Source organism: Poecilia reticulata, linkage group LG17 (genome assembly GCF_000633615.1).
Source record: "Poecilia reticulata strain Guanapo linkage group LG17, Guppy_female_1.0+MT, whole genome shotgun sequence".
Lineage (NCBI taxonomy): Eukaryota > Metazoa > Chordata > Actinopteri > Cyprinodontiformes > Poeciliidae > Poecilia > Poecilia reticulata.
Genome location: NC_024347.1, coordinates 13,327,209 through 13,343,214, shown reverse-complemented (window position 1 = coordinate 13,343,214; position 16,006 = coordinate 13,327,209). Strand labels below are relative to the sequence as shown.

General features: G+C 41.0%; 1 protein-coding gene across 1 annotated transcript in view; it reads left to right on the top strand.

The window, feature by feature from the left end:
• Positions 1-15,616, top strand: part of yeats2 (YEATS domain containing 2) — a 24,202-nt gene extending 8,586 nt beyond the window's left edge. Inside the window, exons 11-28 of the mRNA XM_017309874.1 lie at positions 129-214; positions 859-1,053; positions 1,158-1,386; positions 2,251-2,418; positions 2,690-2,817; positions 3,726-3,872; positions 4,211-4,396; positions 6,342-6,705; positions 6,795-6,929; positions 7,183-7,323; positions 7,964-8,114; positions 9,341-9,417; positions 10,362-10,441; positions 11,698-11,902; positions 12,366-12,601; positions 12,690-12,764; positions 13,658-13,731; positions 14,099-15,616. Of these exons, the coding sequence (XP_017165363.1) occupies positions 129-214; positions 859-1,053; positions 1,158-1,386; positions 2,251-2,418; positions 2,690-2,817; positions 3,726-3,872; positions 4,211-4,396; positions 6,342-6,705; positions 6,795-6,929; positions 7,183-7,323; positions 7,964-8,114; positions 9,341-9,417; positions 10,362-10,441; positions 11,698-11,902; positions 12,366-12,601; positions 12,690-12,764; positions 13,658-13,731; positions 14,099-14,207 (2,786 nt within the window). The 3' untranslated portion in view covers positions 14,208-15,616. The remainder of the gene's footprint in view (positions 1-128; positions 215-858; positions 1,054-1,157; positions 1,387-2,250; positions 2,419-2,689; positions 2,818-3,725; positions 3,873-4,210; positions 4,397-6,341; positions 6,706-6,794; positions 6,930-7,182; positions 7,324-7,963; positions 8,115-9,340; positions 9,418-10,361; positions 10,442-11,697; positions 11,903-12,365; positions 12,602-12,689; positions 12,765-13,657; positions 13,732-14,098) is intronic.
• The last annotated feature ends 390 nt before the right edge of the window (positions 15,617-16,006 follow it).

Sequence of the window (16,006 nt, the reverse complement as noted above, 5' to 3'; positions counted from 1 at the left end):
AGGTATTTGATGTGATGTGATATGATATAACATCATATAGCATAGCCTAATAAGAACTACAGTAGTCCTCTCCTCTCTGTTCATTCTATGCCATGACGCGCTATGTTTTTATGTGCGTTTCTACACAGGAAGCCCGTCGGCCAAGCAGGCACAAGGCGCCCGCTCTCCAGCGCCTAAAGTTCACACTGGCACTTTCCTCTCGTCGGGGGTCAAGGTGAGTTTGTGTCTGTAAATCATTTTGAGCTAAAACGCCACACAGTTTGTCACTTTTCGTCATYGGTGTCGTTAACAAAGCAGTGTGGTATTAATAGAAGCCCAGGGTGTTCAGCAAATGTGAGCGTCTTGGCACCTATTTAAATAGGACATGTTTCTGGGGGGCGGGGGAGGGGCTGCACATTTCAGTGGTACAAGAAGGATCTCTGTTGGATGCTATGAAAATAACTCGCTACTCACATTCTCATTACCCTGACCTTCCTTCGTAGAGGTTATTTTTATTGGTTTTTAGTGTGTTTTCTCTCATTTCAAAGTTCCAGCATCTGCTGTTTATTAAACACAACAGCTAATGGCAACATATGGAAATTGTAAAAACATCTATGTTATGAATAAATGATGAGGCCCCCCCTCACAGAAACATTACTTTAGGCATAAAAGCGCTTCCTAATTCTCAACAGTCTGCYAAAAACCACGAGAGCATCGTCGTTCCCAGTCAGAAGGCATCATATTTATCATTTATATGATATTTCTCCAGCTCCAGATATTGTTTACAGTGGGTTTCCTGATGGGTTTTAATATCTTTGCCTCCTGTGGTTCATAGGCAGCRTGTCCTCTTACAGTCCCTCTCAATGTGTCTCCTTGCAGGTTATTATCAAGCAGGAGCCTGGGGAAGTTTCAACACAGCAACAGCAGATGGTTTCCACAGTAACCAGCCAGCAGCAACCTGCTGCTGCCGCTGCTGCGGCGGCCCACCAGTTTGTCACAGTGAAAGGAGGTCACATGATCTCAATGTCGAGTCAGAAACGGACCGGAGAGGCCACAGGGTCCACAACTAGCAAGGTCACAGTCACTTCATCTCTTGAGTCTCACCAATAATTCATGAGAATAACGATCTACCAGTGAACGATTCATAAAGCTAATCTGATGCTTCTTGTGGTTTAAAGATGTTGGGCATTCCTGTGAGCTCAACGCTTCAGTCTTCAGTGAAACAGGTCGCCATCAGCAGCGGACAGATTCTGGTTGCAAAGGGCAGCCCGTCCGTCTCCAAGGTGATGGCCGGGAAGCAGGTTTTGGCTCAGGGCGTCGCCAAAGCCATCGTCAGTGGAACTGGGAGCATCACCGCCCAGCAAGGTGGCGCCAAGGCTGCCGGTGGTTCAGGCGGCAAGAGTGGAGGTCAGAGTTCACACATGTACAAGCGCCATGTTTTAACAGGCATAATTTTGAACACCTAATCATCGCTGCCATCTTAAAGCGAAGAAAAAAGCTTTTACAAAGTTGATGTTTTCAGCTTTTATTAGACTTTTATTGTAGAGATTAGCTTGATTAGCATTGGTAAATGGAATCAACTGTCTCTCTGTATATTTCCTACATAATGAAGACCTTTACCTCAACTCTACTTTGTTTTAATACGCTCAGATTCCTGTTTAAGCTGAAGTTCATTACTCTATCAATGTTTCCCAACCCTGGTGCTCGAGGCACACTAGCCTGCATGTTTTAGGTATTTCCTTGTTTCAGCCCAGCTGATTTCAATCGATGTCTGATTAACAGGCGTTTCCTGAACTGCAATCAGTTGAGTCAGGCACATTAAATCAGGGAAACCTCTAAAACATGCAGGACAGTGTGCCTTGAGGACCAGGATTGGGAAACATGATCAGTAAACAGAATGGCTGTTGTTATTCCTCAGACTTTTTACAGGCCTTATTGATACAGAGAACAGCTAACTTTGAGTCTCCTTCATCGTTTCCAAATCAAAGAGTGTATATATGGTGTGTTAACTGCCTGGGAAAGGACAGGATTTTWGAGTTTCTGGTCAACCTGCTGATTAGASCCAATCAAGCTAAAAACCTGCTGATTTCAGTCTTAACCAATTTCTCTGTGCTTTTCTAATTATAATCACTACCAAAACACATTGCACAATGAGGCTATGGTCCATTACAATAATGTGTAAAATTGCCTCTTTATATATGAAGATACATAAAGATAATGTATGAGCTGGGCAAGTAAGAAATGTCTTCTTTCTGTACATTTTTTTTGTAGTTATGGCCACTCTTCAGCTGCCAGCAAACAATTTAGCCAACCTGGCTAATTTGCCTCCAGGTACCAAACTCTACCTAACCACCAATAGCAAGAACCCGTCAGGGAAGGGGAAGCTGCTTCTCATTCCACAAGGAGCCATCCTCAGAGCCTCCGGTGCAAGTAAGACGAGTTACGTCACTGGTTTGTATTCTTAAAGTGAAGATATCCCTCAAAACAAAATGTGTTTAAAAGTTCATCCTTTGCTTTCAAAAGTGGCAAGGCAAACCTGAGTAGTCTCTTAATGAGTATCGTTGAAAGGAAGCCGGAGTAATTTATTGCTGCCTGTCCTCCGCATTTCTACTCATCTTAATAAAGCACTATATTTAATACTGCACATGTGTAAGAAAAATACTGTTTATCTGATTCAAAGCTGATGTGAATGTGCCTCTCTGCTATGTAGGTCACCAGTCCCAGAGCGGCCCGTCAGCAGGTGCAAGCAGCTCTCAGAACTCCTCATCCTCCTCATCTTCAGGCAGTCTRCCTTCAAACCTCTCCTACACGTCTTACATTTTGAAACAAACCCCACAGGTGGATAAACAGTTCTTTTTTTTTTTCTCTGCGAAACAATCGATGCAAACTCTTTACCTATAGTCTATATTTGTGTTTTCCTGGTGAAAGTCAMACAGGGTCAGCATTGTTGTTCTTTTATTTTGCTGTGAGAACCAAACAGCAGTGAGGTTTCCTGTTTGATTATTCCGGAGGGAACATCTTCCTTATGCGTCTGTGATTTAAGTGGATCTATTAAACAGATGGTTCTTCATCATTGCCAGTTTTGCTCATTAGATCATAAGCATTTATTTGCAGAAATGTTTCATCTATATGGAACTGGAGAAAGTTGCACTAATATTTTTTTATCTACTTCATTGCACTACAGATGCAAAACAGTGATTTTATTTTATTTTATTGTCGCCTCAGTTTCTCTCTGATTTTAGTAGTCAGGACGAAACTTGCTCTTAATTAGAAGCTGTATCTGGTTGTCAACTTTATAAGATTATATAACGACCATCTGCTGAGATTTCACTGAGGACTTCACCAACAACATTTGCTCTGCACATAAAGTCACAACTTAAATGTATTCACAGAATTGTGAATAATTAAAGACGTAGAGCCTAATTTAGTAAAGACTTAAATTATGGTTTGACGCTAAGGTCAATGGTTTTTTGCTAATACCATAAATAAAAATGTAGTAGTTAATATAATGAAACCCTGTTTTATAGCGATTGTAACGGTTTAACAGATGTTTGGATGACATGTCATTTTTTTTGTGCATATTTTAAAGGCTGTATGAGCTGAAGTTTATGTTTACTACATTTATTGCATTGATCCAGAGAACTGCAGCTGTTAAACGCTAATATTAATCCTCTAAACTACAACTTACCAAATAGTCATTTGCACAGCGTGACCGGCTCTCTGTTGCATCACTTTGTTGTTGTTAGGGTACTTTCCTGGTCGGTCAGCCATCACAGGGATCAGGGAAGCAGGGCAGTTCCAGTTCAGCAGGTCAATCTGGATCATCTACAGCCACGTCCACCCAGCAGGCTATCCGGGTGACGGCTGGACAGAAGGCGGCCATCTTGGCTCAGGTGAGGGAGAAAACCTGCCTAGATGTCTGGGCAGTACTTGAACTAATAGTGTGTGATTCTGATTCGTCTTGTTTGTGGTGGTTTGGTGTTTTTTTTTAGCACCAAACACCATCATGTAAAAARTCTTATACTTTGTGTTTTATGATGAATTTCAAAATTCTTTTTGCAATTGATTCTCACCTACATTCGAGTGTTGAAGTTTGTACTTTGTATTGTGAATTTCAGGAATGTGATTTATTTTGCTCCTTAGCCTTGGTGACACCTCACCTCCTTTSTTTACAGTTTATTCTCGATTGTAATAATAAGCGTGTCTGATATTTTTTCACCATGACGGGCAGGTTGTTGGCAGCTCGCAGGGAGCACAGCTGAAGCTGTCCGACGGCTCTGTAAAGACTGTAACAGCAGCGGGAGCGGGTCACATGTCCAAGCCTGGTACCACCACACTGAGGATGACGGGGGGAGTCATCACAGCTGCTTCCTCCACTCCTGTTAGTGCAGCAGGGGCAGCAGCAAGTCAACAGCAGGCATGTTTTACACTCATTTGGGAGCATCACAGCGGCTTTTAAACAAAACTGCAGAAACTGTTTAAAGTTGACTTTAGATATTTCTCATCTCCTATTTATTTTTTGCTAGTTTAACCAGATTTGAAGATAAATTCAATTAGTGGAAATTGAACAGTGTTACATGTTTTTTTTGTAAGCATATTAATGTAAAAGAAAAAGCAGTTTTATCTTTTAAAATGGGTGAGGACATGCATGGTAAAAATGCAAATAATGTTTTTTGATCAGTTCAAAAGGAACATATGAGAAACAGGATGATCACTTGTTGCAAACACAAGATGTGTTTTTATCAGAAAAGAGCAGACATGATTGAAGAGGATTTAACCTTGCTCATGGTTTGGATTTTAGCTAGACCTCAATAACTCAAATAATGAAAATTTGGTTTGCACAATATTAGAATAACCTTGCTTAATATTACAATGACAATATCAGTTGCAACACATGTTTTCCTTTCCTCACCTTCTCATCTGTGCCCCCAGAACTCTGTGACCTTTAGCATTTTGGGCAATGTCGTTTGTGTTCATTGTGACAATCTGCTGCTCTGAATCTGTCCAACTGGCTAAATATTACATTAACATGTAAAACTCAAGTTGAAATACATTAGCCAACAGTAATTGCACTCCAAACAGTCTTTTCCGATATGCATGTTGCACACAGTCATGATGATGCTCAGCCATAAAAAAAACACACACAAACAATTCAAACACAGCATAACCCTCTTTGTGAGACCAAATGTCTGTTTTGTTTCTTCTTTGAGAAGTCAATCAGCATGGCACTCGCAATCATTAGCTGAATAAAGTAAAAATGTCTAGCCACAGGAACTGTCCATCACATTTTTAAACACATGTTGTGTTTATATTCCTCCTCAACTACCTACCTGATTCCATCAAAATTTCAGCTTGCGCCCCCATTTCAGGTGACTCATACCAGCAGATTGTTAGAAAATATACCCAAAGCGAGACTCTTGGTACCTGCCTGACACATACAGACTGCAGGGGTGGAATTACTAAACATCCTGAAAAGAGTGCAGTGACTGGGTTTTAACTATTTTGGCAAAATATTTTAAGATTGAGAGTAAATATCTTGATAGGCTTRCACGGTAAATAACTGGTCTAATTAGATTTTAGCCTAAATGTTGTAGCTTTGCATAAAGGATAATTTAGACATAGATCTCCACTGTTTATCACTGAACATACAGCAGAACAAGTTTGTGCTTGCACATCTTTTCCATACACAACCTGCCATCTTGGTGACAGTATCTTGCTCACATGGTTGAGTTTGCATAATTATAACTTCCTCCATTCAGTTTAGCTCCACTTCATTTTATGTTCTCTGTGGAGACAGCCATCTTTTTGCYGTTTATCATGATTTATATTCAGCCTGTACGAGGTTGGTACGGTAGCTGTATTGTTTTGTTTTTGCACTGCATTTGGTGTTCAAATTGAGATTTACTGTACRTCTTGCTTTTTCTTCTGAGGTACACAAATTTTATTTCTTGTTCACTTTATGTATGAAGTATACCTTGAATTACACAGTTGCTCATGTATGAARGAAGTCCATTAACTATCCTGACCTCTTCGGCTTTATCAGTGAAAGAGAGAAGAACATTATTCTGCATGTGCACTGTTGGACATTTAGTTAAAAAAAAGAAAGCTTTCATTATCTAAAATTAGTTGGTAACATTAAATTATCATAATTTACAAAATCATGCAAAGTTGGCATTTTTAATGGGCTTTTAATGTAACTTTTAGAGCAACTTTGCATTAAAAGTKTCATTATTTACCGAATGACACTTCATGACAACTGTCATAAACATTCATAAAGACTTCTTTATGTTCATGACAGTGTCATGTCAGTCTTATGCACACCCCTTCAAATAAAGTGTTACCAATTAGTTTTTGGTCAGCAGGCCAMTGATGGCGGGAAGCCTGCCTCTCAGCCCCACTCACTTCTGGTGTCAGCCAACCAAGCAGCAGTCATCAGTGCAGCCAAGAGCTCCAGCGCAGCCGGAGGCGGCGGCCTGTCCAAGGCAGCGGTTGCCTCTTTGGTCAAAGGAGCTGCCACTGTGACGAAGAGCGCTGCGAGTTCCAGCGGGGCGGTCGTGACGCTTGCTAAAGGGGTCACAAATATGCCTGTCATCAGCATGTCCAAAGGAGCAGGAGTGGGCGCCATGGTGGGTGTGCCCAAAAGCAGCAGCACGCCGTTAGTTTCTGCATCGTCGTTAGTCGGCGGGGTGGCAACTGGAGGAGGAAAGACGAGTGCTGCACTGTCAGGTTGTTAGAAAAATACATTGATGTGTTGGTCTGAAGATGGTCAGAGCTGCAAAACTGACTTTGCATATAAAATGTATTCTTTCTGGCAGGTATGCTGAAGATTCACTCTGCAGGCTCCAGCTCCCAGCAGACAGTCTTAACAATCCCTGCTAACCAGCTGAAGCAGCTGGGAGTTGGCTCTGGTTCTGCTGGGCTGCAAACCATATTCATGCCTGTTGGTAAAGGTAAGGTGAAAAAAAATAGATGTTAAAGGAGAAACGTATAAGATTCTTATTGTTTTTTTTGTGTATTATATCAATTACAAGTGAACAAACTGAGCAGTTTTTAATATATAATTTATTGAAGTCAGGAACTCAGTTGTATCATGTTGTTTTTTGTTCATTGCAAGATCTATAKTATAATTTTTCATCTTATTTTTACGCATACTATGTTTACCCAACGAGCCACTGATCCAAAGTGTGTTTTCTCTGTGTGTAGTGGTGTCTAAAGGCCCAGTCTCCAACACTCTCTCCTCCTCCTCCTCCTCTTTGTTGACACCCCATGGAGCTGCTGCAGCAGGAGCCGCCCCAAACGCCGCCAGCCAGGTGCCCTCCTCCCTCGTCCCGCCTCTGGCACAAGGTGAAGACGGGTCCATCCTCAGTCCACCCATGATTCATCACTTTCTACCCATCTCCATTTTATGTTTCATTAATCAGGATGATAAAAAATAGTGATAAACAAAACATTKTTTCTACAGAATCTTAAAATCTCATAAAGTTCACTTTCAATTTTAGGCCCCAAGAAGTCCAGATTTCCTACACAATATTCCTAATTTACCTCTGATTTATAACTTGTATGTTTATTCATTGCATCAATTACTTAAAAAAAAATTATAGAAATATTTTGATGGTATTCATTTGTTATTGCACTGACTTAGAAGTGGAGGCATAATTACGCTTTAACAATCTACAAAGCCTTTAATGCRCAGCAGTAAAACAGCGCTGACAAATATAAAATAAAGATGGACATTCAGTYTTCCTTCAAACCCCAATTACAGTTTATTTAGAAAAAGATAAATGTTCTTGGTTATTTGCAAGCAGCTACTTTGTCTAGAAAATAAATTCTATTTAACAAGATTTGGCTATTATACATCTAACTTATACAAATCTCTCTTTAATTTTGAACCCAAATTTGTTTGTTTTTTTAGCTACTTTTAACTTCATAGAATGTGTGACCTTTGACCCATGTATCTCTCTGCTCTCTCTCTATGTTGCCACAGTGAAAACGGAACCAAGCGTTGGTCCTGCCATCACAGCCGGACCGTCGACGCCGGTCTCTACGCCGGCTCCACCCGCAGCCCATGTCCCTTCTGCAGCTACTGCTGTTAAGCAGGAGCAAGGCGCAGACACCTCTGCACACGATCTGATCAAGTAAGGACAAACGGWTTCACTGGAACAGCTCCGTTTCTTAWAAAATAAAGACMTTTTTCTTTGTGGAGCACTGACACTAGAAGCAGGGCTTTAGGATGCCTTCATTCCTCAGCCTCCTCCACTCACTCTGCCTGCAGCTTATTCTGACTCAGTTACCATCCAGCTGGATGTATGCAGGCTTCAGAACTGCCTGGTTCGTCTGTCAGATTTATCTGACCGTTTTGGTCGAGGGTCTGCTTATTCTCTGCAGATTATGGCGTGGCTTTTTGCCTAAAGCTCTCTGACATTCATTTGTGAGTGTTTTTTTTTTTCTTTTAAAGAACAGATGAAAATCAAATCTTCACAATAGGGGGCCAAAACATGAACTATGAAATTCAAGCCAAGTTTTATAGCTAATTATAATAACCTGCAAAATCTTCTCTGCTCGTAAAAACACGACAGTCTTGGAGCAGGAAGGGGTTCTACGTTTGTGCTGCAGGCTGCAATAAAGTCTTGACAAACATTCATCTAGTAAATTCAAATATGTGAATTTTGCAAATTATAACCAGGGGRAAAAAATGCACAAATCAAAATGTGCTGGGAGCAGGGCTAACACTGATTCGTTCTTTTTTAAAAAATTTTATTTCTGTCTGTTGTCTTGGGTGGTGGTGAGATTTCACAGTGAAATTATTGCTGCCACCTTAAATAGATCATTTTGCAAATATAGAATTTATTTTTTCTATTGAGACACAATATCTCATTTTCTAGAGATATCTGTTTCAAATTGCCCTAATAATTGAAAACATAAAATAAAGCATTCTCTGATAAGAGAGTTGTGTAAAAATGACTAAAGTGAAACAAAAACATCAAAATTTGTATGACAACTAGTAATACTACTTACTACTATAAKATCATCCTCTGTACATTAACTTGAATACTTTTTGGAAGTTTTCAGCAGATTTTTACAAAATCGTTGTTTACTGTGACAAATGCGTCCAAAATGCTAAGCTGAATCTGCACTGGAAATTACACAACTGTGATTTTTAAAKATATAGAAGCACAAGCTGGTGATAAAGGAGCTGTAAAATATGGGTGCACTAAAAGTTGCACCTAAGTGAAAAAGTTAGGTGAGCCACTGCAACCACAGCAAAAAGGAGTTTTGGAGCCATGGCCAGAAGTCATACATTTATTAAAAATAATCAAGACTGAATGCATTAAGTAACCAGAGCAACGGCTTTTTCCCTCAGCACCGAGCACATAGAAACAATGATGCAGCTGCTGACTGCTGTAGTGAAGAAGTTCCCTCTGATTGTACCAGATAAAAGTAAGTAGTTTGACTTTTCATGTGACATTTCCATGATACCACTCACCGTATTTTCTGCACTATAAGGCGCACCTAAAAACCTTCAATTTCCTCAAAAGCCGACAGTGCGCCTTATAATCCAGTGCGCCTTATAAATGGACCAATAATGAGCCACAACAGGTCTAGCAACTACGGTAAGCAGCCGCCGACTTCATTTTCCCCCGTAGAAGAAGAAGYGCGCGGTGCATGCTGGGATAGTTGTCAGAACGCTGGTTTGTTAATAAAGTTTGACTGACCTTTCTACCTACCGACCTGATAATCAGGTCGTCTGCAGGTCATTTAGCACCACGTTCTCCACCAACATGCTGTGCGTGAAGTAGAAGGGTCACCATCGTCCGGCCACGCCCCGGCCCAGTTGTTGGCATTCTTTATGTCAACAAAGTGGCTTTAGACATTCATCCGGGGTGCTTCGACTAGGGTTACCAAGGAACCAGCCCCTATACATTTAAAGTGGGGGGGTCAGGGGAAGAGAGCCAGAGACTGCGGCGTGTCGGTTGGTCTGTGTTACCCAGAAAGCAGTTGGGCACAATATCGCAACACCAACACCGTGAGTGAAACAATGACTGGGGCAGCCTACTATATAAAGTACTTGGGGACCACTTCTTTATTATTATACATCCACATTTGTAGAGAACGGAACAAATCATGTATAGGTTCAATACGGGACGGGTGGAAACCCTAACTGTAGTGTCTATTCTATGTGCCTTATAATGCGGTGCGCCTTATATATGAAAAAAGTTTTAAAATAGGCCATTCATTGAAGGTGCGCCTTATAATCCGGTGCGCCTTATAGTGCGGAAAATACGGCACATAAAAACTATCTGAAAGGTTTGAATTTTTTTTTTCACTTGTGCTTTTTTTTACTAAATACTAAACACAAGTTGAAATTGTGTTTCTCTGTTTAGCCGAAGACTCCCATCCATTTTGTGCCTCTTCGGTAGAACAGTATTACTCCTGGAATATTGGCAAGCGCAGAGCATCAGAGGTAAATAACATTCAGATTTATTCATGCTTATGCCTTTAACTAATTATGAAGTCATTTCACAGTCAGTTTTCTTGTAAACACTAAGAGGCCTATTTTAATGAATGCATTCAACTACTTTAATTATCTACTTTTATTTTTTTTTTACATGATCAGGCTTTTTACTCATAAAACATTTAGATCTAGCTCACTTGGAGAGACGTAACGTCTCTGTTGTTAACTTTYGTTTCCCAGCTTTTAAGTTAAAACAAGCCACGTCTGCAGCGTTGTCTGTGTAATCTGTCTCCAGGCTGCTTCGTGTCTTGGTGAGCTCTCTGCTTGCCTCGTGTTTTTCTGTCAGGTCAGATATGCTTCTTTGCCTGGTCATCTTGTCCCTTTGTAACGGCTTCATSAGAAACTTACACAGGCTGYCTTGTCTTTGCAGGACASACTACTTTACATCCATCCAGCAAAACCAGACACAGATATTCAAAACTTKTTCCAGATTTAGGGTGCTTAAAGTTGATGAAACGGTGTTAACAGTGTTACTTGTAACACAGTGTTACTTGTAAGTAACAGTGTTACTTGCTMTTTTATGATTTTGCGCTTGTCTTTTATAAGAATACATTTCATCCTCATGATGAACACACAATTACAGTTAAAAGCACGGCAGAAAACTGCTAATAAAAGCACCAAACGTTTAACAGCCAACACAACATAAAGTACACAATGCATTGAACTTTACAAGCAACTTAAAAAAAGTGTTTTCGAAATGACTTTGACTCAACTAAGAGCTCCACAGCTCTTAGCAAGCAGGTCAGCAGATGAAACAATGGGAGAACAAAAGGAGCGATGGTGCGCAGAAGATCAAGGAGATTAAAAGTAGAAGAGAGATTTGAAAGTGAGCAGAAGATTCATGGCATCAATACTGGGAGCCAGTGAAGTAGTCCGATCACTGCAGTATTTGCCCTCAATGAAAGGAGTTCTGACACTACCCCGATTTTTGAAGTTTTCATAGAGTTCTTGGAGTTTTCTGATGGAGCTTGTGATTTGACGTATTTCACTTGTTACAATGTTAAACCAAGCATTTGAAGAGCAAATGACACCAACAGATTTTTAGGGGAAAACAATTTGATTGAGAAGCACAAGTAGGGTTAACAGCCTGTGGACCAAAGCAGCTTGATTTGCTAATGTCTTCAGAAGTAAAAGATCAAAGCCAGAAGTCGGTCTTTTCAACACAGTTTGTCGGCAATGAATATAATTTGCAYGTGTCTCTGCAGCTCCAACGWGCCGTCGCGGTGAAGCGGGTCGTGCAGGACGTGCTGGACCGCTCGCCCCGCCTGCAGGCCCTCACACCGCCAAAGACCAAAGAGGTCGTGCAGTGGTGCCGGCAGAGGGGTTACACTCCACCTGACCCAGAACCCCAGCACAGGAATGACGACGAGTCCATCGAGGACATTCTCACGCAGATCGATAACGAACCYGGTAGGYTTCTGCCTCTGCTTGCGGACATTTTGCTCGGACATCTTCTGGTTCTGGTTTARTGATTTCATTCCACTCCTTTCAGTGGGTGGCTGTTTCCTGTGCAGTGTTGACTGTGTGGGTGTATTTCTTCTGCAGTTAACACTTGATACAGTGATATGTTTGCTGGTTTGTTGTGTGTGAAGGCAGTCAGTGTGAGTCGTCTTCTGTTTTTTTTAAAATCTGTGATTCTATTGATGAGGAGATCTCACTTATTCCATCTTTTGTCTCTAAAGGGTGAGAGACGAAGCTGCTTAGCTCAGTGAGTCACATGCCTGGCCAGAMAGCATGATAATCAGCCTTTTGTTATTTTTGTCTCACTTTTGTGCTGTGAATGAGTGGGGATATTTCAATTATCCTCATTGCTGAACTTCTCGGGGGGGGAAAAAAACCAATCCATTCCCTAAACGTTCATATATTTCCACAGAGTGCCCTTCGACCCTCAGCAGCTACAACGAGCTGCTGCTGCGGCTAGAGCAGATGCAAGCCTTGCTGAAGACCGAACCCGAAGAGGAAGACGATGAAATCGTCGACATTGTCACAATGACTCCTCCCTGCCAGAAGYTGAAGGTCAAAGAAGAGGAGCAGGAAACTGACGTGGAGCCTAAGTTTTTCCTCGGCCCCTGCATATCCTCTCAGTTCGTCAGCGAAACGGCCCAGCAGGTTTGGAGCGGCACGCGAAGTTTTACGAAGCTCACCAGTTATGTTTGCTTTTTTGGGAAACCTTGCAATGTCTAAWTGTCTCCTTCAGATCGGGGTACTATTTCAACCAGTGGAAGTGGAGAAGAGCGTGTTTGCTCCAGTAATCGAAGCAATGATTTTGAAGGTCAGTAAGGCTCTGAAGGAAAGCAAGTCATTCAACACTCACTGGTATCATCTAAGCAGTTTTAACCGTGCAGTGTGTGTGAATGTCAGCAATAAATTCTCTGATTGCTGTCAGAGCTTTATGAATAAATGCAGAAACTGAAGGTACACCGCTAAATACAATGTGATGAGCTTCAGATATTGAACCACTTTAGGTCCCAACATGAAACCAGCTTTATTCTTCGTGGTTTTCTGCTTATGAACATAATTCAAGGCTCTTTTAATTAGGACAAGTTGTTCAGGTCCCGAAGAAGCAAAACGACTCAAGAACATCACACTATACCACCAGCATGTTTGGCGTCAGTTTGATGGTCTGCGTTAACTTTACATTAAGGTCCACCATTGTCTGGTGTTGGGGGATCATCGAGATCATATTTTTACAGTTGTGAGCCCCACAGCTTAAAGAATGACTTTGTAACTTGTCATCTATTTGTACCTTTCTCTAGATTAGACTCAATGTATTGCTTTTTGAGATGTTTTAGCCTACTTCCTGTTGTTGGACAGGTTCAATTTGAGTGGTTTCTCGACTCTACCGCTCTGGCAGTAATCAGGCCTGGTGTGCCGAAGGAACTCCCACCACGACCGCCACCGTCATCCTTACTATGTTGGATATCACTATTTAAAAAGTTATTTTTTGTATCAACTCTGATTATTTTTGAGATAAGATTTAGCTAAAGGATTTGAAACATTTAAGTGCAAGAGAGAAATATTTTTTCACACCGCTAAATATATACTTTGAGTGTTTTTCTTTATACTTTGATGAACAGTTGGATTATTTATATCTAATTATGACTCTGTGCGTGTGCGTGTGCGTGCGTGCGTGCGTGCGTGTGCGTGTGTGTGTGTGTGTGTCAGGCTACGGAGCAGTTTGCCAGCGACATCCTGAGAGAAGCTCTGGCAGGGGCCCACGCTAAATCTCCTCCAAACAGGTCGGCTTTTTTCTGTGACTGCTTCGTAACGCTCCACTTCTAACTGTATTTATTACTTCTAGAGCTTATCTGGGTCGTCGGTTTGCTCCAATCATATGCTTGTTTTAATATAGCAAGATGACTAAGTCATAAAAAGGAATTCGTTGTTTTTAATTTACGAAGTTGGTTCAGACTAACAAGTCATTATATACATACATGGCTATTGTCAGATTTTGTTTATGCAACAGTTGAATTAAATAATCAGTACTAGTTTGCCTAAATATTACCTAAAAATGAGGTGATATTAATCAGAGGTCAGTAGGTCAACTAGTTTTTTATTGTTTTGAGTTTTACATAAACTYCTCACATGAACCCTTTTGGGTTTCAGGCCGCCGAGAGAGATCACCGCCATGAACATCCACCAAGCAGTCAGTAGCATCCCCACCTGTGACTTCCTCACTAACGCACACATGGGCTACYTGACAAAGGACAACTGAGGACAGACACRACTGGACTTTGGCTTTTAAGCAGACGYGCTTGGACGGGATGGGGGACAGTCAGAACCACGAGCCATGACGAAGATTTCTTGTTGTGAATATCGGCGTCCAAATGCAGTCCCGTTGCCTGAGGAGGCGCAGCAACAGCTGAAGCTCTGAGTTTCTGGACTAAATGACAAGAAGGGGCTCAGCTTGCTCCTCAGTGCCTGGTGCTCAGCTGCAGAGTAACTAATGTCTTTAATACTTTGTATTGTCACCTTTTATTTCTGTTTGGAAAGAAGCCACATCATGCTGCTTGTGTTATTTAATTTAGCCTCGCTGTTGCGCTCTCTTGTACCTCACAACATTATTTCAGTGATGAAGTGTTGGCGCAGAGGAGGGAGTCGTCATGAGGGAAATAAACCCTGTGTGAATTATGGAACTACTCGTTGGGTTTGATGCGCTTTTTCAGCTGCGGCTCACTGCGGTTTAGGAGCTGTGATGAGGGCCTGCTTGTTCCCTTTGTACGTACTTTCAATCTGAGCGGTTCTCCCAAAGGTGTTGGCTGCTATGGCAACCAGCGATCGTCATAATCATCAGAAATTCGCCGTATCTTTTTTAATGCATTTCAGTGTTACCCAACCAGCACAAGTAATTATGAACATTGCAGCAGTAAAATACAGGAATTCACTGTTTGCTAAGGATTTTTAACATGTTCTGGAAGCCTGTCATGTCTGACCTTTGACACTAAATGAATGATTGTCGTCGTGACTTGATGGTAATTCACACATAAGGTTTTGCGACCCGTTTTTAAGTGTTCTGTTTAACAACCGTTGTCATATTCATCATGGTGTGTATGACGCACACCAGTCAGCCACAAAAGTAAGACTACTAACAGGTGGCATAACTATTATGAGTCACCCAGGTAACCTTCAATTCTTCTTTTCATTTTTACGTTTRGTTGCTAAGCAGAGGTGATGATAAAGTAATGTGGAATTAGGCACACCTCGTCAACAAGGACCTAAAATAATTAGTCTAATAGTTTCCATGTCCTGGCTGACTGATAKGCATAAMCAGTCAGTCAATTATAAGTTCCTAAAGTGTTTTTTTYCCTTTTTTTCTCTAGCATCAACATTTTAATATTTAAACCCCAACAGTGGTGTGTGTGTGTKTGTTGTCCTGGTGTAAATGAAACTAATGGTGAGTACTGTTATGTGATTGTCATTTTATACAAATAGGCGTGTTTTACTGAGCTTTTGTATGACTGGATAAGCAAATGTCGTTATGACTTAATGGATTATAATGCCTGTTTAACCAAATGGAATTAGTGTGCAAGATACCTAAACACTGTAATGTTTTTTTTCTTTGCAAACCAAAAATATGATCAATATTCTTATAATAAACTAAGTAAAAATATTTCTTGAAATCTAGATTTGTGTGAGGTGTTTTGGTTTGTGTGTCTTGTGATGAGCTGTAAGCATCTTACTGAGCAAAGCAAGGTCAAGCTCAAGTAAGAAGCTAATATATGCAGTCCTCATCTAAATTATTTTGAGAAGATTATTCTGAAAATAATTTGGGGGACTTCTTTTAGACTTTTGTTCTTTCTCCAGTACGGGATGACGACATAACAATCGACTTAAATGAACAAGAATTAAATCGTAAAATGCTCTACAATGAGGTGTCTTCAGTGAGAGCCGCTCTGCTGTGTGTAGACCACATAAATCACTGTTATGGTACTCCTTACAAAGAAGTGGCTCTGATATAACGGTTGCCTCGGCAACCAGTGAAATACCTAGTGTCTCATACTTTTTTTTTTTTTT